This window comes from Myxine glutinosa, chromosome 1 (genome assembly GCF_964187855.1).
Source record: "Myxine glutinosa chromosome 1, kmMyxGlut1.1, whole genome shotgun sequence".
NCBI classification, from domain to species: domain Eukaryota; kingdom Metazoa; phylum Chordata; class Myxini; order Myxiniformes; family Myxinidae; genus Myxine; species Myxine glutinosa.
In genome coordinates, this window is record NC_136261.1 from 404,599,979 (window position 1) to 404,625,179 (window position 25,201).

Below are 25,201 nucleotides of genomic sequence, written 5' to 3' on the forward strand. Positions count from 1 at the left end.
CTGCCAAGGATACAACGCTTATGTTAATCACAGAAAAGTTATCCATGTTATTTTCTTTACTCAGTTTGGAATGTTTTGTGAGTTATTACCTTATCCAATTTGATCCCCATCTAGCTAAACGGTAAACATTTGCAGCTTGATCACCACATTTAGACTGACAGTATACATAAGAGACAGACACACTCACCTTTGAGCTGTGAAGCATGGCCACAAACAAATGATTTGCCAGTATGTTATCCTGATTTGCCCATAATAAGAGCGTAAGCTGGAACAGCCACTCTAATTCCATGTATTTGTGACCAGAAATCTGTCTTCAAAGCCCTGAGTAGCACATGGATGCTATCCTCGTTCGAAGGTGATGGGTTGGCATAATTTATGTATATGACATCAGCATTATGTCGCATTCAGGGTCAGAGTTTTTCCTCTTGTTTAATACACACGTACATATAAAGTGTTTTTATTTTCCTCTCACTGCAATTGTCTCACACATATGCACCAAGGAGTCTCCACTTTGCTGGAAGTTAAACTTTTCAGATTCAACACACATAATCCTGTCATCTCAGAAACTTTCAGTTCTATGTAGCTGTCTCTTCCCCCTCAACACCCCCAGGACCTACAAGAATGAGAAGACCCAGGGAACCCAAAAGACTATCAAGACCCAAAAGACTCAAAATACCTCAAGTACCCTATATACAACAACAACAACATGCATTTTAAAGGCCATTTTCCCTGCGAGAGCGGGGGTTAGCCTTGCGGTCCCCATGACAATCTTCTCCATTTTGCCCTATTTTCTGCATCTCTCCTTGTTAACCCCCTTGCCTGCATTTCTTCTTCCACCATCTTTAGCCAAGTCTTTCTCGGTCTTCCCCGTCTTCTACTTCCTTCTACATTCATTTCCATCACTCTTCTCAACCAGTCACTTTCATCCTTCCTCAACACATGACCAAACCATCTCAACCTGTTCCTCTTCACAGCATCAATCACAGGCTCTATTCCCATCATCTTTCGCAATTCATCATTTGTCTTCCTCTCTCTCAACGATACTCCGCACATCCGTCGAACCATTCGCATTTCCACCCTTTCCAACCTTCGTTGCTGCTCGACGTTCATTACCCATGTCTCGCTCCCATAAATCATAACACTTCTCACACATGAAGCATACACCTTTCCCTTCAGCTTCAACGACACTCCCCTCATCATCAGCACGCCACTCAGTTCCCGAAACTTCTTCCATGCACATCTCACTCGAGCAACCGCTGCCGAGTCTGATCCACCTTCTCCATTCAGCATGTCTCCGAGGTAGCAAAATGTTTTCACACCTTCCAGCTTCACGCCGTCTCCAAGATCCAACTCAACATTCCCTCCATCTGCAGCTCCCTCTGTGCACACCTTACATTTGAATGTAGCTGCCACACTGGTTAATAACCCTCTCAGACCACTACATTTTTGATGAACCCACTCAGCGCACATTGTACACTGAATGGAGTTCACTCCGACACCCTTCCTACACACAGCACAGGGCCACTTGCCAGTTATTTCCACCTCACCACATGCTTTACCACTTGCCATCACCTTCGTCTTTCCGATATTCACCTTCAGACCTTTTGTCTCCATACATTCCTTCCACGTGTTCATCTTTTCCTTCAGTCCATCCATACTTTCCGCAATCAACACCAGATCATCTGCATACAACAACTCCCACGGTAAACCCTCCTTTACGTTCTGAGCCAGCACCTCCATCACAGCTACAAATAGTAGTGGACTTAGTACCGACCCCTGATGCACTCCCACCTTCACCTCAAACTCACCACTGTTCCCGTCCTTCGTCCTTACAGCTGTGCGCGCTCTTTTGTACATTGCCATCACTACTCTGATCAACCATTCCTCCACTCCTAACTTCCTCAATGCCCATGTCAATACTTTGCGTGGAACCCGATCAAATGCTTTCTCCAGATCAACAAACCCGAGAAACAACTTCTTCCTCTTCTCCATGTACTTCTCCTGCAACTGCCTCACAATGAAAAGCACGTCTGTCGTTCCTCTTCCTGGCATGAATCCAAACTGCATTTCGTCGATCTTCACTTTCTTCCTTATCCTCCTCTCCAACACCCTTTTCCAATACCTTCATTCCATGCTCCAATAACTTTATCGCTCGGTACGAGCCACACTCCAGTGGGTCACCTTTCCCCTTGAAAAGCGGGACGAGGGTACTCAGTTCCCAATCCACTGGAATGCGGCCTTCTTTCACCACCAGATTACAGATCTCTGTCATTCTCTTCACACCCCAACTTCCTGCTGCCTTCAACATATCTCCCACAACTCCCGTCAGCCCTCCCGCTTTTCTACCCTTCATTGCTTTTATCGCTTCCTCGACTTCCTTCTCAGTTATCTTCTCTGCCGGTCCTAAAACTGGGTGACTCTCTATGTTGCCATCCCATTCATTCTCTGTATTCAACAGCATTTCCATATATCTTTTCCATCTTCCTTTAATTCCATCTGGGTCGACAACGATTTGTCCCACTTCATCCTTCAAGCAACTCACCCCCATCACATCACACCTCTCTTTCGCTATCTGCTTTGCAATCCTGAATACTGCTTTCTGACCCTCTTCCGAATCCAAGCGTTCTCTGAACATTTTCCTACATGCCTCCTGAGGCCTGCGCCTTTGCTACCTCTTTCTTTGCAGCCTTCCTGGCTGCCTTATAACTTTCATGCTCTGCTGTTTCTGCTCCCGTACCCTTTGCCTTCTGCCACTCCTTGAACTTCTTCCTCTTCTCGTCAATCCTCTTTCCAACTTCATCATCCCACCACCATGTTTCCGAGTGCCTCGGTGGTCCTTTTGTCCATCCACATACCTCACCAACGGCTCCCAACAGACTAGCTTTCATTGACATCCAACCACTTTCAAGCTCAACCACATCATCCTCGACCCTACTCAGCCTCTCTTTTAATGCCTCCCTTACTGTCACCTCTTTCAACCTCCACACCATCATTCTCGGTTGGTACTTCACCCGCCGAGCTCTCCTCGCACCTTTCACCCTTACGTCGCAGACAACCAAGTTGTGCTGTGAAACAGCCTCCTCCCCAGGGATCACCTTTGTGTCCCGGAGGTGCCCCCAATCTCGCCTATGCACCATCAGGTAGTCAACGGTTGTCCTCGACCCACCTGACGTGTATGTAACAAGCTTGTTATCCTCTTTCTGGAACTGAGTATTACAAATCAACAAATCAGCTCCATCAGCAAACTCCAAAATCCTTTCACCTTCTCTATTTCTCACACCATATCCGTAACCCCTATGAACTCCGTCAAAACCATCCATACTCCTTCCCACATGTCCATTTAGGTCTCCTCCTACCACAACAACTTCCTCATCTTTCACGTTTTCCATCAGCTTCTCTATCGCACACCAGAACTTGTCCTTCTCTTCATCGCTTCGACCAACCTGCGGAGCATATCCCGAGATGACGTTCACCAAGAGCTTTCCAATCATCATTTTCACCATCATCAACCTATCACTCACACTAGTCACACTCACCACACTGTCTACAAACTCCTCAGAAAACAGGACACCAACACCATTCACGCCCTCCAGGCACCCTTGCCACACAAACTTGTATTTCTGTCCCTGCCTACCCTTCACCATTCTCACACCACTTCCCTTCCATCTCGTATCTTGCACACAACATATGTCTGCTCTTCTTCTGACCAATACTTCCACCACTTCTCCTGATCTCCCTGTCATTGTCCCTACATTCCATGTCCCAAACCTCAGAAACCGATCTCCACTTCGGGCTGTACCTGCCCATATGTAGTTGTAATTGTCATGGTTCTCTTTTTGAGGCAATGTTTTTATGGCCGGATGCCCTTCCTGACACCAACCCTCTTAGTCGCCTCTTACGACACGCAGGGATACGGCGTACCTATTCTTATCCAGGGTACACACTGGGAAACGTTTAAAACATGGAAATTCTTGGGGGTGGGGTGGAGGGGCGGCGTCAGCATCACTGCTGCGGTTTAAACATATTTAAATAATATTTAAACAAAACCATGAAAAACAATCTGGGAAAAGTCTCTAAGTGAGAGCATGGATTTGAGAAAGCAGGAGCAGAGGTGGAAGAAAAACGAGATATAGGGGGCACAAGTCGAGACGAGGAGGCCGCACGAGACACTAGGCCGCACTTGGCGCACGAGGCGCGAACAAAGAAACGACTAATTACACACAAATGTGCAACAACTGTTACGTGGTCCCCTCGGTGAATACCTGGTCTCGGTGACCCCCGGACCGTGAGAGGAACTTCGCCAGAAAGTTGTATTATATATGCGCTTTCGCCACACAATCCAGATGAATTCCACCCAAGAGAAAACTGATGTTCAAGAATATATTTCAATGACCATACAATTTCAATGATACAACCACGGAGATTTTCCCCGAGCAATCGACAACAAACAACCATCAACACTTCACAATCCCCAATCAATCCCCGAAATGATTAAGATGGCCATCTTATATATGTGTGTCCACTTCTGTACTCACGACCCCCTTTTGGTCTCTGCCCCTCACAATGTCTCTGGGCCCCTCCTGACCGAGATGCTGGTCGGCGTCGCCGCACTCGGGCGGTTGAACGAACCCCGGGTGGACGTCTCCACCGGGCAGGTATCGTACCAGGCCCCGCGGCTGCAGCCTCTCGTGGCTACGCGAAGCGGGTACGGTAAAGCAAGCCAAAAGCCCCACGCCGCTTGCCAGGCGTGTTAGGCCCCAACGTGCGACTCGTACGCGTCTTTTTAGACGGTGCCGCGAACGGTGCCAGACGCGGGGTCGATGCACGGCCCCACGTCAACTTGACGTCTCCACCGGGTCGGTACACGTCCCGGTAACTCCTCTCGCCAGACGGGCTTCGGAACGCCGCTTTTTCACGCAGCGCAAGGTCGATCCCACCTTTCGTCCGAGCGGGGCGAGGAAGAAGAATAATCGTCGCTGTTCTTCCTCGTGTCTTTTCTCTTCCGTTTCCGGTCACTTCCGTTTCCGGACACTTTTCAGAAGGGCTCCTGACCCTCCAACCACAACAACCCTTAATCTATTACACATGGATAAGCAAAGACCTGAATGGTAATTCACATACATTCACATAAATATGTAACACTCCCCCCCTTCAAGAAAGAAAGTTTGAACCCCGCGAAAACTTTCTTTGCCGGCCAATTTGGAGAAACAAACCAGATAACTCAACCCCCCCCCACATTATCAGTTCCCCCCGGGCACAGTTATCACTTAAATATAAAGCAACCAAAATTTCCCCACAACCCCTCCAGATTACTCCCTCTGGACTAAACACCAGCAATGACCTTGTCCCTGCCAAATCAACCTCCATCTCATGACCCTCTGACTCTGACCGTCAGTTTCCTGTGAATGAAGGTTAAGGGGTTGATCAAAGATCCAAAGTTAAGCAACTCGATAGCACTTTTTCCGGGAGGCCAAGTCGAGTATTCACTACATGGATGCCTTTAGGAACGTGGAGTTCACGGTTAGTCCGTGCAGGAAAGTTCTCTACCTGGGCGCCTTGAGGAACGTGGAGTTCACGGTTAGTCCGTGCATGAAAGTTCTCTACATGGACGCCTTTAGGAACGGCGTTCACGGTTAATCCGTGTAGGAATCTTGGCTCGGCGGCTCCGCCGCATTCAGTGCTTCAACTTCTCGGAACTTCCCTAATAATTAGGGTGGGACCACTTGTCCCTGTAGTCCCATGAATAGCGGTCTCCTTCTCGGCCACTACTTTGCCCATCCTTCCTGCGGGAGCGGCCGTAACTCAGGGAGCCTCCATAATAATATTGACTGCGGCCACCACCAAAACTACCGCCCAGTTGTCCTCTCCTGTAGACCTCTCGACGCCTACGAAATGCCTTCCCTACTGTTATGGTCCGACCCTCCAAATCCTTGCCATTCCAATTCTTCTCTGCCTCTCTGGCGTCTTTTGTGCTGGCAAACGTGACAAAGCCGAACCCTCTGGACTGTTGCGTTTCCCAGTCTCTTACCAACCGCACGTCCACCAGCGGCCCATATCTGTTGAAGACAGAGGTCAGAACTTCTTCCTCTGTTTTGAAGTTCAGTCCCCCTACAAATAACTTGGCACTTTTGTCGCCATCCCGAGCTGGTGTGGTGTTATTTTCCCTGCTGGGCTCTTTACCAACCCTCAGGTTACCATAAACTTGACCCCCGGCCAAATCATTCCCGATAACCACAGATACACCCTCTACAGGAAGCGTGGCTTGTAAACCGACGGTGACCGGCCCTGACACCAAATCGGACTCCAAATGGATGACATGAAGGGGAGCACTAACACCGCCCCCGATCCCCTGTAAACGAACACTATCCCCCGTTGCCGTCTCCTCGGACCATGGCAAAATGCCTTCAAGCATTAAAGATTGATGTGCCCCTGTGTCCCTCAATATCCTAACCGGTTTCCGGTTAGTCGAGGCTCCATCCCGTGACACAAACCCCTCTGAAATAAATGGTTGGTAACCCTTTTGATGGCGATTTCTTACGCTAGCCATCGCATTCGGAGTGGTAATAGTCGGACTCCGCTCTGGGTTGTCCCTTTTCATGAGGTAACAACTGGACATCAAGTGCCCAGGTTTCTTGCAAAACGCGCAAGTAGGCCCGGAGGAAAAACTCGTGGTCTGCCTCGGGCCCCCTGAAAAATAAGTTGGTCTTGGGCCCGCAGCCCTCTGACTTCGAACAGGTGGGGTATCCGCGTTGTCCCCCTCATCCTCTCGAGGCCGCCGCCATGTATTGTCGTTCTCCGCACCTGCTGTTCCCCACCTCCTCTGCGGAGATCTAGGCGAGGAGTTAGGTTCGTGGACCCCTATCCGGTGGGTTAAGGCATAATCATCTGCCAGGGTGGCTGCTTCCCACAACTCCGGTACTTTCTTTTCCTGCAGGTACACTTTGATGTCCTCGTGGACACACTGCTGAAATTCCTCCACCAGGATCAAGTCCCGCAATGTTTCGAAGTCTTTCCCGACTCCTTTTGACTCACACCACCGATCAAACATGTTTTCTTTCACTCTGGCAAACTCCACATGGGTCTCACTCTCCCTCTTCCTGGCATTCCTGAATTTTTGCCTGTAAGCTTCCGGAACCAACTCATAGGCTTTGAGGATGTGCTTCTTCAGTACCTCATAATCTGCACATTGGTCCATTGGTAGCGCCGAATAAATTTCCTGAGCCTTCCCCACCAGCACACTTTGCACGAGTATGGTCCAGGCCTCCTCCGGCCAGTTTAATTGTCGAGCCACTTTCTCAAAGTGTGGAAAAAATTTCGCGACTTCCTTTTCACTGAACGGTGGAACCAGCCTCACATGTCTGCCCACATCCCAGGTTTTCTGGTTAGGTGTCGACCCCGTCAGCAAGGGTGGTGCCTCTCCCCGTTCTCTCATTAACTCCAGCTCCTTGAATTTGATTTCTTGCTGAAGCTCCATATCACGTTCCTTTAATTCCCTTTCCGCTTTTCTCTCCTCTGCTTCGAAGTCCCTTGCAGCTCTCCTCTCCTCTGCTTTTCTCCCTTCTAACCTTTCCTGGAGTTCTCGTTCCACTCTCCTTTCCTCTGCTTGTTTCTCTTCTCTCCTCTCTTCTGCTTTCCTTTCTTCTTCTTTTAACCTTTCCTGGAGTTCTCGTTCCACTCTCCTTTCCTCTGCTTGTTTCTCTTCTCTCCTCTCTTCTGCTTTCCTTTCCTCTTCTGATCTTTCCTTTTCTGTTTTCCTTTCTTCTTCTGCTCTTTCCTTTTCTGCTTTTCTTTCTTCTTCTGCTCTTTCCTTTTCTGCTTTCCTTTCTTCTTCTGCTCTTTCCTTTCTTCTTCTGCTCTTTCCTTTTCTGCTTTCCTTTCTTCTTCTGCTCTTTCCTTTTCTGCTTTCCTTTCTTCTTCTTTGATCCGTTCCTGGCTCCGTAATTGCAACTCCAGTTTCCGGAGCTCAACGTCTTCTGGTTCTTCGGGTAGCCACTCCCAGGCTAACTCGTCCCATGTTCCTAATCCCACCATAGATTGTATCACCGTGGCCTGCAACTCTGCCTTCCTCAAATTAGTTCGGACCTCCAAGTTAAAATGTTTGGCCAATTTCAAGAGGTCCGACTTTAGTAACGCTCGGAACTGTGCCTCACTCGGTGTTACCGCAAAGTTCTGTGCCACAAACGCCATGGTGACTATCGTTAACACCTGTTAACCTTCACCCAAGACTTTACCCCACTTTCCCCCAAAATTTACCAATTAATACTTAATTAATAAATTTTAATTAATAAAAATATTATTTTATTATTTTATACAACTACACTTTTAGATCCCGGACGTAGACCCAATTGCGAATCGTAATTTGGACGAGCCCCCAATTCTGTTACGTGGTCCCCTCGGTGAATACCTGGTCTCAGTGACCCCCGGACCGTGAGAGGAACTTCGCCAGAAAGTTGTATTATATATGCGCTTTCGCCACACAATCCAGATGAATTCCACCCAAGAGAAAACTGATGTTCAAGAATATATTTCAATGACCATACAATTTCAATGATACAACCACGGAGATTTTCCCCGAGCAATCGACAACAAACAACCATCAACACTTCACAATCCCCAATCAATCCCCTATATGATTAAGATGGCCATCTTATATATGTGTGTCCACTTCTGTACTCACGACCCCCTTTTGGTCTCTGCCCCTCACAATGTCTCTGGGCCCCTCCTGACCGAGATGCTGGTCGGCGTCGCCGCACTCGGGCGGTTGAACGAACCCCGGGTGGACGTCTCCACCGGGCAGGTATCGTACCAGGCCCCGCGGCTGCAGCCTCTCGTGGCTACGCGAAGCGGGTACGGTAAAGCAAGCCAAAAGCCCCACGCCGCTTGCCAGGCGTGTTAGGCCCCAACGTGCGACTCGTACGCGTCTTTTTAGACGGTGCCGCGAACGGTGCCAGACGCGGGGTCGATGCATGGCCCCACGTCAACTTGACGTCTCCACCGGGTCGGTACACGTCCCGGTAACTCCTCTCGCCAGACGGGCTTCGGAACGCCGCTTTTTCACGCAGCGCAAGGTCGATCCCACCTTTCGTCCGAGCGGGGCGAGGAAGAAGAATAATCGGCGCTGTTCTTCCTCGTGTCTTTTCTCTTCCGTTTCCGGTCACTTCCGTTTCCGGACACTTTTCAGAAGGGCTCCTGACCCTCCAACCACAACAACCCTTAATCTATTACACATGGATAAGCAAAGACCTGAATGGTAATTCACATACATTCACATAAATATGTAACACAACCACAAAACCAAAACCAAACAGAAACACACAACACATACACAACAAAATACCCAGCGGAAATTTGACAAAGAAACGAACGGGAAAACACTCAAACTTTGATGCCGTGGAGAGATCGAAGCAAGCCCCGTCGCTCGAGGGACCGGAAGTCTACTCCTCAAGGACCCTAAATACCCACCCAAAAAAAGACACCGAAGACCCACAGGACCCAGACAAACCAAAATACCCCAAAGACCAAAAAGACTGAAAAGACCCAAGAGAACCCGAGACCCTGAAGACCCAAGAGAACCAAGAGAACCAAAATACCCTGAATACCAACAAGACCCTGAAGACCCAAAATACTCCAAAGAACCAAAAGACCCCAAAGACCAAAATACCCCAACAACAACAACAGGCATTTTAAGGCCATTTTCCCTGCTGGAGCAGGGGTTAGCCTTGCGGATCCCATGACAATCTTTTCCATTTTGCCCTATTTTCTGCATCTCCCCTTGTTAACCCCCTTGCCCGCATTTCTTCTTCTACTACCTTTAGCCAAGTCTTTCTCAGTCTTCCCCGACGCATATGTTGATCTGTGGTGACTACGCTTCCTTTGAAACTCTGGAATCGCCTCTTCTTCAGTTTCTTCCAAGCTATCTGCAGAGTCACTATCATCAGAGCATACAGAACTAATTGTCATCTCTTGTACACTGGATGATTCATGACGTTCTCGTCTTGAAGCTTCCGCTAAGAGGCGTTTTTCTTTTCTATGATCTTTATCAACTTTCTTCTTGTCAACACCACCAAATGAGGCTACTCTGTCAGATTTCATTGACTCTAAAAATACTCTATCTTCCTCATTCTTAATGTTTGTCATTGCATCTTTTGTCCATACACCAAAGGTCTTATCAAGACGTTCATTCATGGTTTGCAACTTAGCCAAAGTGCTTGGAGATTCTCGGCGAGAAACAGGTATTTGACGCAATTTGTTATTGTCATTAAGAAGGTCAAGTATTAGTTTGCAGCATTGATGGTCTGAAAGCATAGGAATATTTGCTTTAGTGTAGAATTTTTTCAGCTGGATAAGGACGATGCTGGCAGATTTCCATTTCAGTGGCTGAGTTTGTTTGCCTTCACATATTTCTTTCTGGATGTACCACATCACGCATCGAAGAACCTGCCGGCAAGTTGGGAGGCGGACTCCTGTCAATGTACCATCTGCTTCTGTAAAAGCATTGCCAAGACCAAAAATGGCACTTGCTAATCTGGTCTTCTTATCTGCCAATTGAAAGAACATAAAGGATATTATTAGACTACTAGTATGGGACCCACGATTAGACCTCCGATTTCATTCATGTAAAAATACAAACTAATTATCAAACCATCGTTTTTTGCATAAAATTGTTATATTTGTATTCCTCTCATCAAGACCTTCAATTTGATACCAAACATGACTAGGTTTGGGTGTAAAATAACAAAATCAAACATTTTTACATAGTGCGGCCCCAAAAATGGCCCTAAATATATAAAAGTGGCCGGTGGCCACCCAGGACCACCTCTGATTTCATTTATTTTTTGCATACATACTTCTACCAACAAGTGTAACATTTGAGAGAATAGACATTAAAATCCAAGAACCTAAGGGCGTTTGATGCACCCTATTCCCCGTCCTCTACTTTCTTCTACATTCATTTCCATCACTCTTCTCAAGCACTCACTTTCATCCTTCCTCAACACATGAATAAACCATCTCAACCTGTTTCTCTTCACAGCATCCATCACAGGCTCTATTCCCATCATCTTTAGCAATTTCATCATTTGTCTTCCTCTCCTCGCGAGAGGATCATTTGTCTTCCGATCCTCGTGATATCATGTCGGGGCGGTCACGATTTTTCGAAGCTGTTCCACGATCTTCACGCACGCTCGAAGTTAAGTAATTGTTCACAATTGTACTTTTGTCGAAACTGTATTTATCTTACATGTGTACCTATAGTGTGTCCCTCGGAAGATCCTCGGTGTTAACCTTTCACACCTGTATAAAATAGTCGAGTATTTCGTGCCGCACGGCCTAGTTGTTGAAGCTTCCTACCTTGAGCCTTGGTTCTCTCCGGACATCCAAAGTGAAGTTATTATACCTCTCCCACCCCCTCCCCCCTTCCCAAGCCCCCCCCCTCCCAAAGCCTTCACCCTCCCACAGATCTCTCGATGTCCCTGCTCTCAAATGTTGTGTTTGTGTCCTTTCCCCCTCTCTCCCCATCTTGTCTACCACTCCCCATGTTATATGTTTTATGTGTCGGTTTGTCTTTCTGTGTGATTAATGTTAGCTCTTTCACGAGCCTCGATCTTGTATGCAAAAAATAAAATAAAATCTCTCAGCGATCCTCCGCACATCCACCGAACCATTCGCATTTCCACCCTTTCCAGCCTTCGTTGCTGCTCTCCGTTACCCATGTTCAATTTGCTCCCATAAAACATAACACTTCTCACACATGCAACATACACCTTTCCCTTCAGCTTCAACGACACTCCCCTCCTCGTCAACACACCACTCAGTTCCCCAAATTTCTTCCATGCACATCTCACTCGAGCAACCGTTGGTTGCTGAGTCTGATCCGCCTTCTCCATTCATCATGTCTGAGGTAGCAAAATGTTTTCACACCTTCCAGCTTCACGCTATCTCCAAGATCCAACTTAACATTTCCTCCATCTGCAGAGTTGAAAGAGATTCGGCAACGATTGCTAGAGTGCCAGGAGAGGTTGCGTCTGCATTTCCTCCATCTGCAGACTTACCAAAAGACCCTGAACACCCAAAATACCCCAAAGACCCAAGAAAACCAAAAGACCCTGAAGACCCTTAAAGACCCCAATGACACAAAATACACAGACAACCCAAAAGACCCTGAAGACCCAAAATGTTCAAATGACCCTGAAACACCCAAAAGCCCCCGAAGACCCAAAACACCCAAAATATCCAAAAAATCATTGAAGACCAAAAATACTGAAAAGACAAAAATAACCCAAAGGCCTTTAAAATACCCAAAAATGTCGAAAAGACCCAAAGACCCAATGGACCCCAAAGACCCAAAATACCCCAAAGACCCTCAAAGATACCAAATACTACAAAGACCCAAAAGACCACAAAGATCCTTAAAGTCCCAAGAAACTCCAAAGAATGAAAAGACCCCAAACAATGAAAAGACCCCAAACACTGAAAAGACCCCAAAGACTGACAAGACCCTGAAGACCAAAAAGACAATCAAGACCCAAAACTGAAAAGACCCTGAAGACCCAAAAGTCCATCAAGACCCACAAGACTAAAAAGACCCCAAAGACTGAAAATACCCCAAAGACTGAAAAGACCCTGAAGACTGAAAAGACCCCAAAGACACAAAAGACCCAGAAGACACAAAAGACCCAGAAGACACAAAAGACCCAGAAGACCGAAAATACCTCAAAGACCCAAAAGACCCCGAAGACCCAAAAGGCCCCAAAGACTCAAAAGGCCCCAAAGACCCAAAAGGCCCCAAAGACCCAAAAGGCCCCGAAGACCCAAAAGGCCCTGAAGACCCAAAAGGCCCCGAAGACCCAAAAGGCCCCGAAGACCCAAAAGGCCCCGAAGACCCAAAAGCCCCGAAGACCCAAAAGGCCACAAAGATTCTTAAAGTCCCAAAAAACTCCAAAGAATGAAAAAATCTCGCGCGAGATCTTGTCGGTGAGGGCACGGTTTTTCGAACCTGCACACGCTCTCCACGCTTTCAAAGTTAAGTAATTTGTCACAATTGTATTTTTGTCGAAACTGTATTTATCTTTCGGCGTGTGTACCTATAGTGTGTCCCGAGGAAGATTATCGGTGTTAATCTTTCATACCTGTATAAAAGATCGTCGGTTATTTCGTGCCGTATATTTGCGACCTAGTACCTTGTTTCCTACCTTGAGGCTTTGTTTTCTCTCAGCGGTCGATTGTGGTCCAATTACTTTCATTCTCTCAGTTTTTCCCAGTCTTATCACCCCATACTTCCTTGTTTAAAATCTTAACTCAAAAAATTAAAAACTTTAAAAAATAAAAAACTTTCGAAATTTCCTTCTTTGTTCTTATTCTTTGTCCTTATTCGTTTATCCGTTGTTCTTATTCGTTCGCTCGTTCTTCGACCACATGTTTCCCCCCATTTCCCCAGATAGTTTTCACTGTTCAACTTAAAAATGTTTGAACTTTCCCCTGAAGTGCTGCATTCTATCATATATTATAACACCTTTTTCTTCTAATTCTTTAAAATTCAAAGGTTGCTTTTGACTTGCTCACCAAATGTATTCATTACAAAAAAAAAATTCCATCTCTTACAGTTCCTCTTTCCGACATTCCCTAAACTCACCGGCACTCCACCACCTCCCCCACCCCCCCCAACCCCCCTCCAGAATCCTTAAACGTATCTCTGACTTGAAGGTCACAATAAACTCATTTCGCAATAAATGTTCGTTTCCCATTAATCGTTCAACACTAAAAAGAATCCAAACTCACCCCCTCTCCTCCAAATCTTCCCCATCACCCATCCCTTTCAAATTTCCCCCCTCGCCCCTTCCCTCCTAAACTCCCCCCCCACACCCCTCCCCTCCTGGACTCCACCTCACCCCTCCTAAACTCTCCTCAAAATCTCCCCCATCTTCCATCCCTTTCAAATTCCCCCCCCCCCTTGCCCCTTCCCTCATAAACTCCCCCCTTGCCCCTCCCCTTCAAATCTCCCCACCCTCATTTTTTTCTCCATTTCCCCCCTCTCACCCCTCCTCCTCAAAGCATCCTCCCCGCTTCTTCCCCCTTCCAAGTCTCACCTCCATCTCCCCAAACCTTCTGCCTCGCTCAGCCTCCCCCCTCAAATAACACCTCACTGTGCCCTACGCAATCACCATCAAACCTTTTGTCCGCCCCATCCTTCCCTTTCTCCTAGCTTCAACAGCTCTCCCAACCTCTTCCTCCTCTTCCACATCTTACCCAACCCCTCCCCACCTCCCCCCCCCACCCCCCCCGTTCTGTATCCGATGCTCCCCCTTCCTCTTCATTAACGGTATGGACCTCAAACATCCGGGGCCTTCGCTCAAACTTGACCGATCTCTCCATACAGGTTGCTTCTGACAAATCCGACTTGATCTGCTTAACAGAAACTTTCCTCCTTCATGATGTCTCGGATTCCTTAATATCTCTCGCGGGTTACTCCGTCCTCCGGTGTGATAGACCTGAGCCTCATCCTGGAGGTGGGGTTGCTATCTTTATCAAAAACTCTTCCTCACTCGCCCTGCACTGCCCTCTCTCCACCTCACCCCCAGGAATACCTCTGGCTACGGCTTCCCCTTCGTTCCCACCTTTTGTTCATATGTGTGTTGTACCGTCCACCAAACAGTGATGACTCCATCTACATCTGGCTGTCTGATAATATGGACCAACTTCTTTCGACTCATCCGAACTCTCTCTTCCTCATATGTGGTGATTTCAATTGTCACCATGCCAGTTGGCTGGGTGTGGGTACCTCTCTCACCAGCCATGGCTCCTCAGCAAAGGACTTCTGTGATTCACTGGGACAGACACAATCTGTCAATTTCCCGACCCGGATCTCAGTCAACAGAGCATCTTCTTTTCTAGACTTGGTTATGACGAACTTCCCTGCTAATGTCTCCTGCTCTTCTTCTGCTCCAATCGGCTCATCTGATCATGTGGTTGTTTATTTATTTATTTATTTATTTTTTGTACAAAAGATCGAGGCTCGTGAAAGAGCCAACATTAATCACAGAAAAAGTCAAACCGACACAAACCGACACATAAAACACAAAATAAGGGGAGCGGTTGACAATATGGGGAGAGAGGGGGAAGGGACACAAACACAACATTTGAGAGCAGGGACATCGAGAGAACTGTGGGAGGGAGAGGGCTTGGGGGGAGGTATAAAACATATGGACACTGCGAGGACTTCCAGGAAAGAAGTTGGAATTTCGAAAAAATGTATCTGGGGTGAATTAGCAGGGGCAGAAAAGATCAAGGTTTTGGATAGGGGAAGAAAAGAAAAGGTGGTGAACAGCTGTTTTAAAGACCTGGAGGGAGGAGTGGGATTGAAGGGAGTGGGGGAGTTTGTTCCAGAGGCGGGAAAAAAGAGGAATGAAGGAGTGAAGGTAGGCAGAGAGTCTTGATTTTGGCAGTTTCACCAGAAGAGGGTTGCTGGCAGATCTTGTGCGACCTGTAGGAATATTTGGGGGACAGAGCACAGAGAGAGCTGGGGGAGTAAGGCTGGAGAGGAGTCGGTAGAAGACAGAAAGACCACCAACCTGAACTGCGGTGAGCGAGTGAAAGACCCTCGGAGTTAGCTTCATCACAGGAGATTCCAATGATTCTGAAAGCTTTGTCTTCAACAGCATGAAGCCGAGCTAGGTGTGAGGTAGGAGCACCGGCCCAGAGGGGTGAACAGTATTCCATTGAGCTGCGGATGAAAGCCTTGTATGTGGTGAGGAGCTCAGGTGTGCCAAGGAGCGACTTCGCACGACGGAGGATGCCCAGTCGGCGACTGGCTTTGGAGGCCAGCTTGGAAATGTGGTTTTCCCAAGAAAGATCATGGCAGATAGTGAGACCCAAAAGCTTGAACGACAGAACTTCTTGGAGAGGATTGTTGAGAAAGTAGATGGGAGGGTTTTCCAGTCGGTCTTTTCGGAGAGACAAAGTAAGAGTGTGAGATTTGTCAGGATTGAAAGACATGTTCCACTTGTTTGACCAGTCTGTGATTTTGTCCAGGTCTGCAGAGAGTGAGGAGGCTGCAGGCTGCCGATCTGAGGAATGAGGAATGAAGCGGCAGAGAGTGGAGTCCTCAGCAAAGAGATGGAGAGGATTTTCCAGAGAGTCGGAGAGATCATTGATGAAGACCAGAAAAAGCAAAGGGCCCACAACACTACCTTGGGGAACTCCAGCCAGAACAGGAAGGGGCAATGAGAGAAATCCATTCAGGGCCACACGTTGACTACGACCAGAGAGGAAGTCCGCAAGCCAAGCGTGGAGATTTCCATGGATACCATCGGAGGAGAGATTGGTGAGCAGAGCTGGGTGCCAGACCATATCGAAGGCACGTGATATGTTGAGGGAGACAGCTCTGATTTCCTGTTTGGCATTGAGGACCTCCATCCATTGTTGAGACAGCAGAAGCAACATGTCCAGAGTAGAATGACCTGGTCTGAATCCAAATTGATGATAGGAAATCAAGCCATTGGAGAAGAGGAAGGATTTGATATCCGAAGCAATGATGGATTCCATGACTTTGCTGATAATTGGGAGCAGGCTGATTGGTCTGTACTGGCAAGTATCTGTTTTGCACCTTTTTTGTGAAAAGCGGTAATGTTGCTGATTTCCAATATGCTGGCAGATTACCTTGAGCAAAAGAGAGGGTAAAAATAACTGAGACAGGGTGAGATAGAGGACCAGAGCAGGATTGTAGGACCCGTGGGCTGATGCCGTCTGGTCCAGTTGCAGAATCAGAGTCGAGGTTTGACAAAAACTTCTCCACCTTGTCAGGAGAGAAGGACACAGAGTCCAGGAGCAGTTGGGTTCGACTGGGTAAGGTGGGAACAGAGAGAGATGGGTTTGGGACACAAGATTTTGAGGCAAACATAGAGTTGAGGCATTCGGCTTTGTCACATGCGGTGTCAACTGTGCAGCCATTTGAGGTGAGGGAGGGGATGGAGGGGGAACAAACACCAGAAACGGATTTGACCAGACACCACAAGGATTTGGAGGAAGGAGACAGGTTTGAGAGTTCATTCTTGACTGTGGAGAGATAGTGCTTCCTGGCACACTTGAGGGTAGACACACACTTGTTCCAAACTTGGTGGAGTTGTTTCAGGGCAACTGCCTCTCCACAAGATGCAGTGCACCATGGATGGGAGGAAGGGTAAGACAACTGAAGACGAGATGGGATAAATCTGTGCATGAGAGAGAGCAGTTTGCTTTGGAAGAATTCCCAGGAAGAATTGATGTCATAGGCAGGAGAGAAGGGAGACCAGTCCAGATGATTGATGGCTGCTTGCAGACCGTGCCAGTCGGCCTGAGTGAAATGTCAGACTCGCCGACGCTGAGGAGGCTCTCTGAGAATGGTCAGAGAGATGTCCACTTTAACAAGCACATGATCAGAAGAACCTATTGGAGCAGAAGAAGAGCAGCAGACATTTGCAGGGACGTTTGTCATAACCAAGTCTAGAAGAGAAGATACTCCATTGACTGAGATCCGGGTCGGGAAATTGACAGATTGTGTCAGTCCCAATGAGTCACAGAAGTCCTTTGCCGAGGTGCCATGGCTGGTGAGAGAGGAACCCACACACAGCCAGCTGGCATGATGACAGTTGAAGTCACCACATATGAGGAAGAGAGAGTTGGGATGAGTTGATAGAAGTTGGTCCATGTTGTCAGATGGCGACATGTAAATGGAGTCATCACTGTTTGGAGGACGGTGCAGAACACATATGAACAAAATGTGGGAGCGGAGAGGAAGCCGTAGCCAGAGGTACTCATGGGGGTGGGGTGGAGAAAGGGCAGTGCAAGGAGAGTGAGGAAGAGAGCTTTTGATAAAGATAGCAACCCCACCACCAGGACGAGGCTCAGGTCTGTCATACCAGAGGGAGTAACCAGGAAGAGATATTAAGGAATCAGAGACATCTTGAAGGAGGAACGTTTCTGTTAAGCAGATCACGTCTGGATTGTCAGAAGCAACCTGAATGGAGAGATCAATCAGGTTTGAGCGAAGGCCCCGGATGTTTGAGGTCCATATCGTTAATGAGGAGAGAGGAGGAGCATCGGGTGCAGGAGAGGGGAGGGAGGGTAGGGGCAGATGAAGGATTGGCGGGGGAGGTAGGAAGATCAGTTAATAGCGTGTCAGAGATTACAGAAGAGTTACAAGAAAGGGAAGGATGAGGATGAAAGGTTTGATGGTGATGGGATGAAGCACAGTGAGGGGTTCTTTGAGGGGTGGCAGAGGAAAGTAGAAGGTTGGGGGAGGTGGAGGTATGAGATAGAAGGGAGATGAAGTCGGGAGGAGGCAGCTTTGAGAAGAGGGTGGGAGGGGGGACATTTGGAGAGGGATGGTAGGGGGGGGGGGAGATTTGATGGGGAGGAGTTGGGGGGAGTTTAGAAGGGGAGGGGCAAGTGGGAAGATTTGGAGGGAGGGGAAAGGGGGGAGTTTAGAAAGTGGATGATTAATGAAAGACGAACATTGATAACAAATTGGGTTTATTGTGATTTTCAATAAGAACGATGGAGGAGGGGTGGAATGAATTTGAATTTAGAGCATGTAGTGATTTAGAATTATAAGAGATTGAATATTTTTTTGAAGTAGAATGAGTTGGAGAGGAAATTGAAAGGAGCCTTCTAAACAGAAAGAAAAACAGCGTGTTGTAATATACCACTGAATAAAACACTGCAGGGGAAAGCTTAAACATAATTAAACAGAACCGTGAAGAACAATCTAATATTCACAAAAAAACCAACGGGGAGAGGGAGCCTAGAGGAACAACCACGAGTCACGTGAACAGGGCAAAATATGTCAGCAAAAAGAACAGGGCAAAACATCTGGGGAATGAGGTGAAAATGGGGGTGAAATGGGGGTGAAACATGTGGTCGAAGAACGAACGAATGAAAAGAACAAAGAAGGAAATGTTTTTTTTTTTGTTTGTTTGTTTTTGAGTTAAGATTTTAAACAAGGAAGTATGTGTGGAAAGACTGGTAAAAAACTGAAAGAACGAGAGTAGCAGGACCACAATCGACCGCTGAGAGAAAACAAAGCCTCCAGGTAGGAAGCTTAAAGTACAACACGCGTTACGCCTCGGTCCCCCATCGGTGAAGTGATGCGAGTTGACAAAGTGGAAGACGCAAGGCGGCCATCTTGGATTTTGACGCGGCGACCCAATTTTCCATAGCATTCTTCCTTATGCCTAGATACACCCACACACCAGATTAGAAGTTGGTACTTCGCTTATTTTTCAAGATATTCCGCTCACAAGGTTCAGACATGCATGGCGGCGGCCATCTTGGATTTTGACGTGGCGACCCAATTTTCAATACGGTTCTTCCTTGTGCCGAGATACACACACACCAGATTAGAAGGTGGTACTTCGCTTATTTTTCAAGATATTTCGCTCACAAGGTTCAGACATACATGGTGGCGACCATCTTGGATTTTGATGTGGCGACCCAATTTTCAATAGCGTTCTTCTTTATGCGTAGATACACCCACACACCAGATTAGAAGTTAGTAGTTCGTTTATTTTTCAAGATATTTCGCTCACAAGGTTCAAACACATTGTTGCGGTTTTGTGTTTTTGCAATAAAAGGTTAATTTCCCCCTCATAGATAGTCACACTACAACATGTAGCCTCATTTATGATCAGTTATTTCTTAGTAAGTGCAAGTGTAGACCTTTCCTATGTGTAGTTTTGCGTTGAGTAGAATAATGAGAGTTTGGTCTCCCTCCAATGCTTTATGCTGCCCAGATGCTTTGGTTTTTGGCACAAACTACCATGAGGCCTGCCTGACAAGTCGAGGCAGGCCAAAGGAAGGCGGGACAGGAGAAGTGGGATTGACCGGTAAGCACGAGCCGCCAATCAGGGCTCCAAGGGAGTGGCTTAGCACTGTGTCAAAAGGCGTGGTTTGGAACATTCGATGCGGGCTAAGGGCGTGGTAATATAACCCTTTTGCGCAAAGCCCCACCTCAGTTATGAGGCAAGCCCATGCGAGAATGACATGCGCTGAGTGATGAGCTTGAGTTATCGGTTCGAAGCACTGAACCAAGTTATGAGCCGGGGTCCTCTGTTGAACAGTTCTGAGAGTGTGCGGTGTTGAATTGAGTTGCAAGTGAAATGCTTGGTTGAGCTTGAGGCAGACCCTCTGAATTGAGTTACGAGGCTGAAAGTGCGCCGTTCATTAATCGCGCTGCGAGGAACCGCCGAGCCGGGCGAGAGACGCGCATATTCGCCTGGCTGCCTTTGTTCGAGATACGTGCCGCAAGGATCTCTCCCACCTGCCTGCCTGCCTTCGTCGAGGGACGTGCTGTGACCGCAGAGGGCCACGCCGGGCGAGCTGTTCCTGAGCGACCAAGCCGGCATGTTCAGCGCATGAACATTTCCTTCCTTCATCCCCCTGTGGGTGTGAACGGGCCCATTGTCTGGGGAATAAGCTAAGACTGTATAAGGTCTGCCCTGTGTCTCTGCTTCTACCAATCATTGCAAATAATAATTAGTAAACGTGTTATTTCTTTGATTTGACCGTTTCGTCCTTTCCATCTATTGACTAAGCGTGGTACAAATTATAGCGCTCTAATCGGATCCCAATAATAAGGTAACCGCACGGACCACGTGGTACGCCATCCGCTCGAACGTACTCAAATTACGCGTGGTTCGTGCGAGACTTGATCCCCGCTTCCGCGGCGGCGTAGGTACTTAGGTACGTGCGAAAATTGTCCCGAAACCTTGTCTTGCGTCCGACCGGAAGTGGCGACTCAGGTCTCGCGGTTGCGACGACCCAAGGAGAACAAGGGGCTTAGGCTTAATCTCCCCTTGGTAAGGGATGGAGGGTCGCACGAAAACGGTAACAATATATATGGTGGTGGCCATCTTGGTTTTGACGTGGCGACCCAATTTTCAATAGTGTTCTTCCGTATGCGGAGATACACCCACACACCAGACTAGAAGTTGGTACTTCGCTTATTTTTCAAGATATTCCGCTCACAAGGTTCAGACATACATGGTGGTGGCCATCTTGGATTTTGACATGGGTTGCACCCACACACCAAATTAGAATTCGGTCCTCCGCTTTCGCACGCATGCATGGGAAAACCATCGTCCCCCTTTCGCTCCGCGGAGCGATGGGGAACAAAAACATAAACAAATATTAATTGGTCCACTTAGTGAGTATAATCCACGAAGTGAGTCTCCCTCCCCAATTCCCTCTTCCCTCAATTGTCCCTTCCACAACAAGTAGTAGGGGAATGGGGTGTCTTGAATGCGCCGACTAACAGCGAATGAACGCAGCGAGTGAGAATGAGCATCAGCGAATGTCTGTTGAACATCTTGAAATCCTGAGGATAAAATCTAGTTGAAAATCCAGTGAGTCAATAATTATCCTTAATTTTCTCCATTGACTTCAATGTTAATTTCTTTGTGCTTCAGAACCCCCATTTTCCTACTACTGTCAACCACTTTTTTTCGAATTCCTAACATCCTCAATTTTTATCCGATTCACGAGAAATTTGAATGGGATTTACATATCACCAAACCGAATTCAACCACCAACTATTTTTGAGATCACCATAGGCCAAAATAGCAACATAGGCCAAAGGTCAACAACAATTTCAAATTTCTAAAATCCTAAATTTTTATCTGATTCACTTGAAATTTGAATAGAATTTATATACTAGGTCACTGCATCCAACCACCAATTATTTTTGAGGTCATCATAGGCCAACAACTTATTTTAGGGCTTTTGCAAGTATTGTGCTGTGCACGACATATTTCTCGTTTAATTCTTTCCTTAATTTCAAAATAGCGGTCGAACCACATGACTGATGACATCATAGTTTGCAAATATTTTCCCCCCACTAGAATGTTAACATGTCTTTCAAGTTTTGTATTGATCTGATAAGCAGTTTCGCATCAGTAGTTTTTTTAAAGTTATATTTTTCATCCAATATGATCGCCAAATCATGTGACCAATGACATTTTTTTTTACAAACTTTTATCCCCATGCCGAGGCGATCATATTTTTATAATTTCGCCTTCATCCGTTCAGCGGTTCTGGAGAAGATGTTTAAAGCTTATGACGGAATAGGCAATGGTAGCCAATGCAAGTCAAAATTGGAAAAAAAAACAAAATTTATGATGCACAAAGTTAAATTGGTATCTACAACGAGTTAAAGTTTCGTCGAGCTCGCTCGAACAGTTTTGTCTGAATCGTCTCCACAAAATGTGTTACAACAACAATAGGCATCCAGTGGGAACCTCACAGGAAGCCTGGTTATCCAGATACCGTAACTGGTAACTTGGTACATCCAACAAAAATAACAAATTCCCCCCGTACAAGTACGCAAAGTTATGTTGATGTGCAATCGAAATTCAGATAACTTATCATAATATACAGTTTCTGAAATTGTGGAGCATGACGCTGCAGTGTGCAGTTCCATAACAATGTCTGTGTGACCTACCGACCGTTACACCGAGTGGAACCGCTCGGGTTCAGCTTATGAAGAACCGCTCGGGCGCCAATTGTGAAGAGGAGGAACACCGCTAAAATAGGATTACAGGAAACCTTGGGTCTCGTACAGAAGGTGTTTTATTCGTCGACTCCGTGAAACTACAACATGAGAAACAAACATCAAATTACTAATAAATCTCTAATTGCAGTTCACAGATTTGGCTTCAATACAAACAATCCTACACTACAGCAGTTTGTCGTTCTGTACAAGAAATTAGCAATGGCGAAATACAAACCGTTTACAAAGCGGCGAATGCACATCAAATCCATTTCTTACAGCTCAAGCACCAAATGTATTATGTATCAAAGAAACAAATTCAATTACATACCAACTCTGGATCCTCAATTAATCATTTTCAGAGTTCAGTGTTTAACCTCTTCACACCGTCACCGTTGCATGCGCACTTCCTCTTCCTTTGTCCGCGCTCCAGCTCGCTCGACACATGAAATGTGTGAAAGATTTAGCTCGTTAAAAGATAAAAGACATAACTAACTATGAAGCCTATTGGTGTTGGTGGACGTTACAAAACCGAGATACAAATTGCTATTACGAAAAGCACGATGTGAACCACCGATAAAAACACTACTCACACAGCCGCTACACCGCCACAACCACCAGTGCAGCAAAGTTACAGTCCGAGGTTTACATCACCAGGAAGTTCTTCAGTCATTGAATACTTCCTGTTTGCGCGCATCGTTCTTCCTCCTCTGAAATTTTTTTGTTTGTGACGTCGGAAATTTGGTGACGACCCCACACAACAGTGCGAAAGTATAGCGAAGAACAAGAAGCAGGAGAGGAAGAAGTTGGTGCTGAGGTTTTCGACGTAATCGTTGTCACGGCGAGTTAGTGGAAGGTTACACGTTGAGTGGAGACCGATCGTCTAATCAGTGGTTCAGTAGCTTGAACCCTAACCCCTCGGGATGTGTGAGGAGGGGGACGTGTGAGGAGGGGGGGTGTGAGGAGGAGGAAAGTGTGAGGGGAGGTGATGATATGAGGGGAGGGCGGTGTGAGGGGAGGGGGCGGTGTGAGGGGAGGGGGAGGTGTCAGGGGAGGGGAGGGGAGGGGGAGGTGTCAGGGGAGGGGAGGGGCGGTGTGAGGGGAGGGGAGGAGGTGTGAGGCGAGAGGGAGGTGTGAGGAAAGGGGGAGGTGTGAGGGGAGGTGTGAGGGGAGAGGGAGGTGTGAGGGGAGGGTGAGGTGTGAGGGGAGGTGTGAGGGGTGGGGGAGGTGAGGGGAGATGTTAGGGGGGGGTTGGTGTGATGGAGAAGGGAGGTTTGAGGGGCAGGGGAGGAGTTTGAAGGGGAGGGGGGAGGCTTTTTTGAGGGGAGAGGTGTGAGGAGGGGAGGGTCGATAATGGGTAGTAGGTCCGGGGACGAGGAGGATGAGGTTCAGCCATCAGCGAACAGGGCCCCACGTGGTTCTGGCGTGAAGAGGATAAGGTCCCGGCAGGAGAGCAGTGACGAGTCCCACGCTCCTTCTGTGGCCAAAGCCGGAGTGAGACATGATGATCCGAATGGGGCATTTCCCATTATAATTTTGACTTTGGAGGGGTCTAAACCCCTGTGTTCCGAGAATCCAATCCAAATGGCTTCCCTGGTCAAGAGTGAATTGGGCGACGTCATCAGTGCTAAAAAGCTCAGATCTGGGGATATGCTAATTTATTGTAAATCCGCTTCCCAGCGCGACAAGACCTTGAGAACCTCTCTTTTCGGTGGCAGTCGAGTCTCCTGCCTCATCCGTAGATCGCTGCGGGAAAGTCGTGGTGTGATTTATGGTATTGCCCCATCGGTCGAGATAGATGACATAAAAGACTCATTTGGCTGATATGGGAGTTGTGGATGCCCACCGGCTCACTGCAATAAGAAAAGGGGTGAAGGTGGAAACATCATCGGTGGTTCTATCCTTCGCCAGCCCAAGGACCTAAAGTCCTTGATGACCCAACAGTCCCTGAGGACCCAAAAGACCAATGAGTCCCCTCGAACCCAAAGAGTCCCCTAGGACCCAAAAGTCCTTGATGATCCAAAAGACACAGATGACCCAAATGTCCCCAAGGACCCAAAAAGTCCTTGATTACCCAAAAGTCCCTGAGGACCCAAAAGTCCTTGATGAACCAAAAGTCCCCAAGGAGCAAAAAAGTCCTTGATGACCCAAAAGTCCCCAAGGACCCAAAACACCCAAGAGTCCCCAAGAACCCAAATGTCCTTAATGAACTAAAAGTCCCCAACGACCCAAAAAGTCCTTGATGACCCAAAAGTCCTCAGGGACCCAAAATACCAAAGAGTCCCCAAGGACCCAAAAGTCCTTAATGACCCAAAAAGCACTTGAAGACTCAAAATACCCATATGTCCCCAAGGACCCAAAAGTCCTTAATGTCCCAAAAGACCCGAAAGTCCCGAAGGACCCCAAAATTCATCGATGACCCAAAAGTACCCAAGGATGCAAAAGACCCAGATGACCCAAAGTCCTTAATGGCCCCAAATCCCCTCCCCCCAATTCCGGCAGGCAGATATGCTACAAGGCCATGAAGACCATTGAAAATTTGGTACAACAGACCAACAGGCCACCGAGTCTACTATAAATGGATGGGGTGTGTGCGTGTGTGTGTGCGTATGCGAGCGAGGCTGAGTTTTTGACGTCTATTAATTAATTACATACTACTCAAATGTACCTTTGACCCTTTCGACT

The 25,201-nt window shown here is 47.3% G+C and overlaps 1 protein-coding gene across 6 annotated transcripts in view; it reads right to left on the reverse strand.

The window, feature by feature from the left end:
- The window catches only part of LOC144889592 (uncharacterized), a 29,654-nt gene extending 6,202 nt beyond the window's left edge, over positions 1–23,452 (reverse strand). For 2 of the 6 annotated variants that reach the window (XM_078770408.1, XM_078770405.1), the window contains exons 1-2: positions 22,848–23,452; positions 22,469–22,617 (exon numbers count right to left, since the gene is read on the reverse strand). Coding sequence is in view for 3 of the 6 variants with exons in the window: in XM_078770403.1 (XP_078626529.1) it covers positions 188–289 (102 nt within the window). In the remaining 3 variants the exon portion in view is untranslated. Of the gene's footprint in view, positions 1–187; positions 10,249–10,417; positions 10,474–22,468; positions 22,618–22,847 lie in introns of those variants that run through there. The other 4 variants (XM_078770406.1, XM_078770404.1, XM_078770403.1 and 1 more) reach the window with 4 other exon arrangements.
- Positions 23,453–25,201: the final 1,749 nt, after the last annotated feature.